This window comes from Erinaceus europaeus, unplaced genomic scaffold, assembly GCF_950295315.1.
Source record: "Erinaceus europaeus unplaced genomic scaffold, mEriEur2.1 scaffold_420, whole genome shotgun sequence".
Taxonomy (NCBI): Eukaryota; Metazoa; Chordata; class Mammalia; order Eulipotyphla; family Erinaceidae; genus Erinaceus; species Erinaceus europaeus.
Window position 1 is genome coordinate 38,297 of NW_026647629.1, and position 11,583 is coordinate 49,879.

Sequence of the window (11,583 nt, forward strand, 5' to 3'; positions counted from 1 at the left end):
GAAGTCTTTTGCAGAGAACCGTTATGCACTTGTGAAGCTTTCCCCCCCTGCAAGTGAGGACCAGGGGTTTGACCCTGTGTTCTTGTGCATTGTAATGTGTGCACTTAACCAGGTGCACCACCACCCATCCCCTAGAGCTTAAAATTCTTAAAAGTCACTGGACTGGGGCCAGGGCAGTAGCGCACCAAGTTAAGTGCACATGGTGCGAAGCGCAAGGACCAACCTAAGAATCCCACTTCGAGCCCCCAGCTCCCCATCTGCAGGGGAGTCGCTTCACAAGCAATGAAGCAGGTCTGCAGGTGTCTATATCTTTCTCTTCCTCTCTCTGTCTTCCCCTCCTCTCTCCATTTCTCTCTGTCCTATCCAACAACAACAACATCTATAACAATAATAATAATAACAACAAAGGCAACAAAAGGGAAACAGCCTCCAGGAGCAGTGGATTTGTAGTGCAGGCACAGAGCCCCAGCATTAACCCTGGAGGCAATAAATAAATAAATAAGTTGCTGGACCTCATGTAACCAAGAAACCTTACTGTGTCTTTCAGCTCAACCAGCTATTTCAAAATAGCAGTATCAAGAGTTATTTTTCCAGCTGCCAAGTTTTAGCATTCAGGTGAGTTCTAACTCGAGACCCTCTGATGCCGGAAGCCTCTCTGTAAAGTGAAGTGGGGTGTTCCTCTGTCACAATCTCTCAGTTCCTAGCCATTATGAGAGAGGGCCCTGGGAATATGGAAACTCTGACCTCACAAGTAACTTCTTACCAAACCAGGGTAACACTAAGGGTTTAGTGACTCATGAGAGTTGTGGAACTGTCGACATATATTACAGTACATGGTGTTTGAAGAAACTGCATACAGTGTTGCATCCAGGGGGCGGGTGATGGCACACCTGGTTGAGTGCACATGTTACAATGCTCAAGGACCCAGGTTCAAGCCCCTGGTCCCCACCTGCAGGGGCACAGCTTTGCAAGTGGTAAAGCAGGGCTACAAGTGTCTCTCTGTTTCTCTCCCTCTCTCCCTCTCAATTTCTGGCTATGTCTATTCAATAAATAAAGATTATAAAATTGAAGGGATAAAAACAGTGTAGCATCTATGACTGAAGAAAGCAGCTATTAGGGTGGGGAGGTAGATAGCATAATGGTTATGCGAACAGACTCTCATGCCTGAGACTCCGAAGTTCTGGGTTCAGTCCCCCACACCACCGTAAGCCAGAACTGAGCAGTGCTCTGGTAAAAGAAAAAGAGAGAAAGAAAGAAAAGAAAGCAACTGTTAGAACTGTGCTGCTATGAACACTCATGTCTCTGGATCTCTTTGGATGGGTGTGTTGGGTTCCTTGGGATATATCCCCAGGAGAGGAATTGCAGGGTCATAGGGTAGGTCCACTTTTAGCCTTCTAAAGTTCTAGAGTTCTAGCCTTCTAAAGTTCTAAAGTTATAGTCTTCTAGAGTTCTCCAGACTGCTCTCCACAGGTGTTGGACCCATTGACATTTCCACCAGCAGAGCAGGAGGGTTCCTTTCCCCCCACAACCTCTCCAGCATTTGTTACTATCATCCTTTTTTTTTTCATTTTCTTTATTGGGGAATGAATGGTTTACAGTCAACAGCAAAATACAGTAGTTTGTACATAAATAACATTTCTCAGTTTCCCATATAACAGTTCAACCCCCACTAGGTTCTCCTCTGCCATCACTTTCTAGGACCTGAAGCCCCCACCCCCACCCCGGAGTCTTTGACTTTGGTGCAATACACCAACTCTAATCCAAGTTCTGCTTTGTATTGCCTCTTCTGATCTTGTTTTTCAACTTCTGTCTATGAGTGATATCATCCTATATTCATCCTTCCCTTTCTGACTTAACATTTCTTCATGCTCTATCTAAGATTGGGGTAAAGATGGTGAATTCACCATGAACCTGAGACTTTGGAACCTCAGGAATTAAGAGTCTCTTAATTAATTTAGAGTCTTAAGAGTCTCATAACAATTTAAAGGGTTTTTTTTTTTAAATTTATTATTTATTCCCTTTTGTTGCCCTTGTTGTTTTATTGTTGTAGTTATGAGTGATGTCGTTGTTGTTGGATAGGACAGAGAAAAATGGAGAGAGGAGGGGAAGATAGAGAGGGGGAGAGAAAGAAAGACACCTGCAGACCTGCTTCACTACCTGTGAAGCGATTCCTCTGCAGGTGGGGAGCCAGGGGCTTGAACCACCCAACTCCCTAGAGTCTCATAACAATTATGCTATCTACCCCCTGTTCACATTTCTCAGTTTTCCACATAATAATTCAACCCCCATCTAGGTCCTCCTCTGTCATCACGTTCCAAGGACTAGAACCCTCCCCCCTACCCTAGAGTCCTATACTTTGGTGCAGCCGTTGGGGTTGGAGGGATAGCTCACTTTATAGGGTATATACTGTAACATACAAATAGTCCACACTTGAGCCCTACAACATTTTTATTTATTTAATTGATTTAATAATGATCGACAAGTCCATAGGATAAGAGGGGTACAATTCCACACAGTTTCCCACCACTAGAGTTCCATATCCCATCCCCTCCATTGGAAGCTTTCCTATTCTTTATCCCTCTGGGAATGTGGACCAAAATTATTTATGGGATGCAGAGAAAATGGGAGATCTGGCTTCTGTAATCGCTTCTCTGCTGGATATGGACATTGGCAGGTGACTCCATACCCCCAGCCTGTTTCTCTCTTTCCCTAGTGGGGCAAGGTTCTGGGGAGGTGGGGCTCCAGGACACATTGGTGAGATGGTCTGCCCAGGGGAGTCAGGATGGGATCATGGTAGCCTCTGGAAGTCGGTGGCTGAAAAGCATTAAGATATGAAGCAGAACAAATTGTTTAGTAATCAGGAACCTAAAGGTAAGAATAGAGCAGATGAGATCTGGGGTCTCCATTTTGGAAAAAGCTAGGAAGTCTATTTTAGGTATATTCCAATGGTTCCATGACTTTACTAACTTTTGATATTTAAGAGTGGCACAGCACTGAAAAGAAAAAAAATCGGGGATTGCTGGGGCTCACATGGAGTGACTCCAGCCAGAAAGGTAAGCTTACCTAGGCCCTGTCACTAGGGACTGTGTGATAAAGAAAGGGAACTCAGGGAGAATTCTGGTACGAACACTCATTTATTGGGGGTGGGTTTGGGTTAATATAGAAGGTTAAGCAAAAAACAGTTTTCACATACATCAGAATTCACAGGTTTCTTAAAGGTCAGTATGCCCCTGTTGGGGGGAAGGGGTCTGGTATGACAAGAGTTGATACATAAAGATCAAAACAATTAGTCTCCTGATGTAGGCATTTAATTATACAAAGGCATTTGAGAGAAGAATAGGGGTTGAACCAGTAAGGTGAGATAGAGAAGGAAAAACCAGGCTTGGTGTAAATTAAGGACATCAAAGAGCACCAGGAAATAAGATTTTGGGGGCTTTTCACTTGTCCGGTGTTAGGAGTGTGTGACAGGATGTGCTCTTCCTTTGTGATCAAAAGGTGAAATGGAATGTGTGAACTTTGAGTGAATGAAACCTAAAGCATGAAACCATTTGGCTGACAGCAGGGGGAACTAAGTGAAGAGAGGGTGTGGGTTTTCTTGTGAACTGGGAGTCTAACAAGGGAAAACTGAGTCAGGAAGACTTTTCCCTCTTGGCTCATCTCTATAAGGAGAGAGGCTAACTAGCGAGGTGTCCTTCCAGACCTCCATCCAAGGATGGGGGGAGTTTTCCCTAAGCTCTACCAAGCTTCCACATAGTCCCACAGGGGATGTTGTAGTCTGTGTCTGAATAAATGGATAATAATAATAATAATAAACTCAACCCAGAAGCATCAAGATTGTACGTGCACACACACAAAAGAAAAAAATCGACAAGGGACCTCGTTAAACACACAAATGACCATGCACAAGGTCCCGGGTTCGAGCCCCCTCTCCCCACCTGCAGGGAGAATGCTTGGTGAGCACTGAAACAGGTCTGCAAGTGTCTCTCTCTTTTTTTTAATATTTATTTTATTTTCCCTTTTGTTGCCCTTGTTTTTCATTGTTGTAGTAGTTATTATTGTTATTACTGATGTCATTGTTGTTGAATAGGACAGAGAGAAATGGAGAGAGGAGGGGAAGACAGAGAGGGGGAGAAAAAGATACTTGCAGATCTGCTTCACTGCCTGTGAAGCAACTCCCCTGCAGGTGGGGAGCCAGGGGCTCGAACTGGGATCCTTATGCCGGTCCTTGCACTTTGTGCCACGTGCACTTAACCCACTGAGCTACTGCCCAACTTCCCCTGTCTCTCTTTCTTACTTCTCTCTGTCTCCCTTTGCCTCTGAATTTCTCTCTGTCCTGTCAAGTAAAAATAGAAAGGAAAAAAAAAAAGGCTGGTGAATGAATGAGCTCATGATGGAAGAATCGTGTCATGCAGAGATATGAGGTTTTTTTCAACCACTAAAGAAAACTCTCGGGCAGAACCCAGATAATAGAGAAAACTCGAATTAAGGTCCATATTCTTTTTTTTTCTATTATTTATTTTCCTTTTTGTTGCTCTTGTTTTTGTTTGTTTGTTGTTGTTGTTATTGATGTCGTTGTTGTTGGATAGGACAGAGAGAAATGGAGAAAGGAGGGGAAGACAGAGAGGGGGAGAGAAAAACAGACACCTGCAGACCTGCTTCACCACCTGTGAAGCGAATTCCCTGCAGGTGGGGAGCCGGGAGCTCGAACTGGGATTCTTAGGCTGGTCCTTGCGCCTCGTGCCACCAGCGCTTAACCTGCTGTACTACTGCCCAACCCCACAAGGTACATATTCTTGTCCTCTTCCAGGCCTGTCCCCGCCAGCAGCCACACCGGGGTGGATACGCTGTGTGACTTCACCCCATGGACACGCAGACTGGACAGAGTAGCTATTTATGAGGAGTTCTTGAGGTTGACCAAGAATGGCACCCAGCTGCAGAAGTTCACCCTGGACAGGAATAGCGTCGTGGTGGATGGTGGGTATTGCGGGGGGGGGCGGGAGGGGGCACTGGTGGGGAATACTCATGTCATAATGCACAAGGACTCAGGTTCAGGCTCCCCCTGGTCCCCACCTGCAGGGGGGAAGCTTCACGAGTGGGGAAGCAGGGCTGCAGGTGTCTCTCTGTCTCGTTCCCTCCCTTCTGTCCTGATTTCTGTCTCTCTTTAAAAATAATAGGGAGCCGGGCAGTGGCGCACCTGGTTAAGCGCACATATTATAGTGTACAAGGACTTTGGTTCAAGCCCCTATTTCCCCACCTGCGGGGTGGGGAAGCTTGACAGGTGGTGAAGCAGGGCTGCGGGTGTCTCGTTGCCTCTTTTCCTCTCTCTATCTCTGTCCCCTGTCCCCCTCTCAATTTCTGCCTCTACCCAATAATAAGTAAATCATAAAAAAATAAATAAATTTTTAAAAGAAGGAGGGAAGGAAGGGAAGAAAAGAAAAAGGAAAGAAAAGAAAAATGGTCCAACGGGAAGAGCTTTGACTTAAATGCCTGAGGATCGTCACTAGGACAGAGAGAAATGGAGAGAGGAGGGGAAGACAGAGAGGAGGAGAGAAAGACAGACACCCGCAGACCTGCTTCACCGCCTGTGAAGCGACTCCCCTGCAGGTGGGGAGCCGGGGGCTTGAACCAGGATCCTTACAGCCTGTCCTTGCGCTTTGTGCCACCTGCGCTTCACCCGCTGCTCTACCGCTGACCTGAGGTTTCTGGTTCAGTTCCCAGCCTTGTATATGAGGATCAATGCTCTGTCTCTTGTCTATCTTTCTGTCATCTCTCTGTTTTGTCTCTTATCTGTCTCTTTCTGTCATCTCTGTCTGTCTGTTTCTCTGTCTCTCTGTCTATTTCAGTCTCTGTATGTCTGTTTCTCTATCTCTGTCTGTCTCTCTGTCTCTTTCTGATCTCTGTCTCTATTTCTCTCTTTATGTCTGTCTCTGTCTCTCTGTATATCTCTCTCTCTCTGTCTCTCCTTGTTTTCCAAAGAAATGAATAAAATCTGAGGGAGGAGAAAGAGTAAAACCTTTCTCACAGACACTATCCATTTCTTTTGATTCTAGGATATTCAATCCACAGAGATGATACCTTCACTAGGAACCCAGGTGAGTCTCTCTCCCCTACCCCAGAAACCCCCAGAATCCTCAGCCCAGGGCCTCACGAAGTCTCCAGAGTGGGGAGGGGACAGACATTTCCATGCTGTGTCTCCTCAGAGACATCTGTGCGCACACATGCTCTCGAGTGGGGGTTGAGAGGAGGGCCAGTCCTTAGCAGTGTGTTGGAGAGGGGGAACAGTGGGGCTCCCCCAGAGGGACTGGTGGCTGGTGGCTGGTGGCTGGTGACTGAGTCGGCATTTGTCACCCAGAGCTGCCCTTCTGGGCCATCATCCTGATCTGCCTGGCAGGACTCCTGGCCCTTATTACGTGTCTCATATGCTGCTTTCTGGTAAGTCAGAAGTGCCGCCCACCCTCTGCAGGTGGGGACCTCAGGGTGCATGGGGAGGGGGGTCTTGAACCCAGGTCTGGGTGTACCACCAGATCCTCCTCCCCCCAAAAAAAAGTCACTTCTTAATTCTTTTTTCTTTTTTTTTTTTTTGCCTCCAGGGTTATTGCTGGGGCTCAGTACCTGCACTATGAATCCACTGCACCTGGAGGCCATTTTTCCCATTTTGTTGCCCTTGTTATGGTGCTTGTTGTAGTTGTTGTCATAGCTGTTGTTGTTGGATAGGACAGAGAGAGATGGAGAGAGGAGGGGAAGACAGAGAAGGGGGAGAGAAAGACAGACACCTGCAGACCTGCTTCACCGCCTGTGAAGTGACTCCCCTGCAGGTGGGGAGCCGGGGACTCGAACTGGGATCCTTACACCAGTCCTTGCACTTTGCGCACGTGCGCTTAACCTGATGTGCTGCTGGCCAACTCCCTACTTTTTCTTTCTTTTCAAATGGAGGTAGATAGCATCATGGTTTTGCAAAAAGACTCTCCTACCTGACGCTCCAAAGTACCAGGTTTAATCCCCAGCACCACCATCAGACTGAGCTGAGCAGGGCTCTGGCTTTAAAAAAAATAGTTTTACTTGACAAGACAGAGAGAAATTGAGAGGAGAGAGGGAGAGAAAGGAACAGATGGTGCACCTGGTTAAATGCACACATTACAGTGCACAAGGACTCAAGTTCAAGCCCCTGGTCCCCACCTGCAGGGGGAAAGCTTCACAAGTGGTGAAGCAGGGCTGCAGGTGTCTCTCTGTCTCTCTCCCTCTGTCTGCCCCTCATCTCTTAATTTCTGTCTTTATCCAATAATTTTTTTTCCTCCAGGGTTATTGCTGGGCTCGGTGCCTGCACCATGAATCCACCGCTCCTGGAGGCCATTTTGCCCCCCTTTTTGTTGCCCTAGTTGTTGCAGCCTCGTTGCGGTTATTATTGCCATTGTTGACGTTGCTTTGTTGTTGGATAGGACAGAGAGAATTGGAGAGAGGAGGGGAAGACAGAGAGAGAGGGGAGAGAAAGATAGACACCTGCAGACCTGCTTCACCGCCGTGAAGCGACTCCCCTGCAGGTGGGGAGCCGGGGGCTCGAACCGGGATCCTTACGCCGGTCCCTGCGCTTAGCGCCACGTGCGCTTAACCCACTGCGCCACCGCCCAACCCCCCCAATAATAAATTTTTAAAAATAAGATTAGAGAGAAAAAATGGCCACGTGGTGGTACACTTGGTTAAGTGTGCACATTACAGTGTGCAAGGATCCAGGTTCAAGCCCCTTGTCCCCACCTGCAGGGGGAAAGCTTCATGAGTGATGAAGCAGGTCTGCAGGTGTCTCTCTCTCTCTCTCTCTCTCTCTCTGTCTCTGTCTTCTCCTCTCAATTTCTCTCTGTCTCTATCCAATAATAAATAAAACATTAAAATTTAAAAAGAGAGAGAGAGACGGGGCCAGGCAGTAGCACACCTGGTTAAGCACACACATTAAGACTGCAAGGATCCGGGTTCAAGCCCCTGGTCCCCACCAACGGGGGCAGCTGCACAAGTGGTGGAGTAGGGCTGCAGGTGTCTCTCTGTCTCTCTCCATCTATATAACCCCTCTTTTCTCTCAACTTCTCTCCGTCTTTATCCAATAATAAGTAAACAAATAATTTTTTAAATTTTATTTCTCTATTTATCCCCTTTTGTTGCCCTTGTTGTTTTATTGTTGCTGTTGTTATTGATGCCATTGTTGTTGGATAAGACAGAGAGAAATGGAGAGAGGAGGGGAAGACAGAGAGGGGGAGAGAAAGACAGACAGACACCTGCAGACCTGCTTCACCGCCTGTGAAGCGACTCCCCTGCAGGTGGGGAGCCGGGGTTTTGAACCGGGATTCTTCCACGGGTCCTTACACTTTGTGACACGTGTGTGTAACCCACTGCACTACTGCCCGACTCCCTCAAATAAATTATTTTTTTGCCTCCAGGGTTATTGCTGTGGCTCGGTGCCTGCACTACAAATCCACTGCTCGTGGAGGCTGTTTTTCCCATTTTGTTGCCCTTGTTGTTGTGCTTGTTGTAGTTGTTATTGTTGTCATAGCTGTTGTTGTTGGATAGGACAGAGAGAAATGGAGAGAGGAGGGGAAGACAGAGAGGAGGAGAGAAAGACAGACACCTGCAGACCTGCTTCACCGCCTGTGAAGCGACTCCCCTGCAGGTGGGGAGCCGGGGGCTCAAACCGGGATCCTTCCGCCGGTCCTTGTGCTTTGCTCCAGCTACCGCCTGACTCCCTAAATAAATATTTTTTTTTAAAGAGAGATAGAGAGGGATAAAGACAGACACCTGCAGCCCTGCATCACCACTCATGAAGCTTGCCCCCTGCAGGTGGGGACCAGGGGCTTGAACCCAAGTCTCTGTGCCTGGTGGCATGTGCATTTAACTGGGTGCATTACCGCCCGCCTCCTCCTTCCTGACGCCTGCTTTCTCTGTCCCAGGTCACCTTTTGCCGGCGCAAGAAGGAGGGGGACTACGAGGTCCAGCGTCGCCGTCTAAGCTACTACCTGTCCCACGTGGACCTTAGGAAGCTGCAGTGACCACAGCTGCCTGAGAATTCCTGGTCCCCAGCCAGGATCCCAAGAAACTTGGCTGGAACAAAAATAAACCACATTGGTCAGACTTCAACCCCAGTCCTTCTGTATTGGTTTGATTTGAGAGGGTGTGTGTGGGGGGGGCCTCTCCTCCCAGGCTGCCTTCTTCATTCTTTTGACTTCAGAGAGAGAGAGAAAGGGAAACCGTCACAGAGAGAGGAAGAGTGCACATGGCGCGAAGCTCAAGGGCCTGCACAAGAATCTCGCCTGGTTCGAGCCCCCGGCTCCCCACTTGCAGGGGAGTCGCTTCACAGGCGGTGAAGCAGGTCTGCAGGTGTCTGTCTTTCTCTCCCCCTCTCTGTCTTCCCCCTCCTCTCTCCATTTCTCTCTGCCCTATCCAACAACAATAATAGCAATAACAATAACAACATTAGAGCTTCCCCTGGGGCTTTGGCTTCTGCCATGTATGAACCCAGAACACCTGCATTTGGTAAGACACACACAACCCTAGAAAGCTATCTTCCAGTCTTGGAGTACTTTTTTAATCTTTTGTTGTTGTTACCTTTATTATTCATGTATTGGATAGAGACAGCCAGAAATTGAGAGGGAAGGGAGAGAGAGAGAGACAGAGAGACACCCGCAGCCCTATTTCACCACTTGTGAAGCTTTCCCCCTGCAGGTGGAGACTGGGGGCTCGAACCTGGGTCTTTGTGCACTGTAATGTGTGCACTCAACCAGGTGTGCCACCGCCGGGCCCAGAGTACTTTTTTAAAAAATTGTTTATACTTATTTATTTTGCCTTTTTGTTGCCCTTGTTGTTTAACATTGTTGTGGCTATTGATGGCATTGTTGTTGGATAGAACAGAGAGAAATGGAGAGAGGAGGGGAAGACAGAGAGGGGGAGAGAAAGACAGACACCTGCAGACCTGCTTCACCGCCTGTGAAGCGACTCCCCTGCAGGTGGGGAGCCGGGGGCTTGAACCGGAATCCTCATGCCGGTCCCTACGCTTTGCGCCACGTGCGCTTAATCCGCTGTGCTACCACCCGACCCCCATAGCCTTTGTTTTGTTTTTTGGTTTTTTTTTTCCTCCAGGGTTATTGCTGGGCTCGGTGCCTGCACCATGAATCCACCGCTCCTGGAGGCCATTTTCCCCCCCTTTTTGTTGCCCTAGTTGTTGCAGCCTTGTTGCGGTTATTATTGCCATTGTTGATGTTGTTTTGTTGTTGGGTAGGACAGAGAGAAATGGAGAGAGGAGGGGAAGACAGAGGGGGGGGGAGAGAAAGATAGACACCTGAAGACCTGCTTCACCACCCGTGAAGAGACTCCCCTGCAGGTGGGGAGCCGGGGGCTCAAACCGGGATCCTTACGCCGGTCCCTGCGCTTTGCGCCACCTGCGCTTAACCCACTGCGCCACCGCCCGACCCCCCATAGCCTTTGTTTTAAGGGGAGAGGAGAGGCCTTTCCGGAGAAGCCATCCACCATTAGTTCCGGAGGTCAGGGGAACCTGTCCTCCTCTCAACCTGAAGGGAGAGTTGAGGGGTCAACCCGCTTGAACATCATGGAAACAACGGCCTGGACTTCCTGGGACACTGGGCCCTATTCTCCAGCAATGAAGGAGAGAGACAGAGAGACACTTGCAGATCTGCTTCACCACTCATGAAGCTTTCCTCCTGAAGGTGGGGACGGGGGTGGGGGGGGTTGAACCTGGGTCCTGAAGCATGGTAGCATGTGCGTTTGTTGTACTTTAAAACTTAAAAAGGGTTGGGGAGTTGTGGCGCATAAAAAGATTTATAGCGGGGTGGGTGCTGGAAATGGGTTTAATCCGTAGAGACTCGATTTGGGTAAGCCACGTAAAAGACAACATTTATCTAGGTGCTGCAAATAAGCGGCTTCGTTCAAGGTAAAGCAAAAGAGAGGTTTATAAGGGCAGTACAAAAGTATGGGACATACATTTTAGATATACAAAATAAGCAATTATCATCAGGGGTTAAGAGTACCACTAGGGGTTAAGTGCAGGTGGCATGAAGCACAAGGACCAGTTTGAGCCCCCGGCTCCCCACCTGCAGGAGAGTCACTTCACAGGTGGTGAAGTAAGTCTGCAGGTGTCTATCTTTCTTTCCCCCTCTCTGTCTTCCCCTCCTCTCTCCATTTTTCTGTCCTATCCAACAATGACGACATCAATAACAACTACAACAATAAAAAACAAAAGCAACAAAAGGAATAAATAAATATTTTTAAAAAGAGGGGGTCGGGCAGTAGCACAGCGGGTTAAGCGCATGTGGCGCCAAGAGCAAGGACCAGCTAAGGATCCTGGTTTGAGCCCCCAGCTCCCCACCTGCAGGGAGTCGCTTCACAGGTGGTGAAGCAGGTCTGCAGGTGTCTATATCTTTATTCTCCCCTCTCTGTCTTCCCTTCCTCTCTCCATTTCTCTCTGTCCTATCCAACAACGAACGACATCAACAATAACAATGATAACCACAACAAGGCTACAACAACAAGGGCAACAAAAGGGGGGAAAATGGCCTCTGAGAGCAGTGCATTCAAGGTGCAGGCACTGAG

General features: G+C 48.2%; 1 protein-coding gene across 1 annotated transcript in view; it reads left to right on the forward strand.

The window, feature by feature from the left end:
• Positions 1-9,117, forward strand: part of LOC132536397 (mucin-16-like) — a 46,879-nt gene extending 37,762 nt beyond the window's left edge. The window contains exons 18-22 of the mRNA XM_060184189.1: positions 548-615; positions 4,808-4,974; positions 6,051-6,092; positions 6,353-6,432; positions 8,931-9,117. Coding sequence (XP_060040172.1) covers positions 548-615; positions 4,808-4,974; positions 6,051-6,092; positions 6,353-6,432; positions 8,931-9,029 — 456 coding nt within the window. The 3' untranslated portion in view covers positions 9,030-9,117. The remainder of the gene's footprint in view (positions 1-547; positions 616-4,807; positions 4,975-6,050; positions 6,093-6,352; positions 6,433-8,930) is intronic.
• Positions 9,118-11,583: the final 2,466 nt, after the last annotated feature.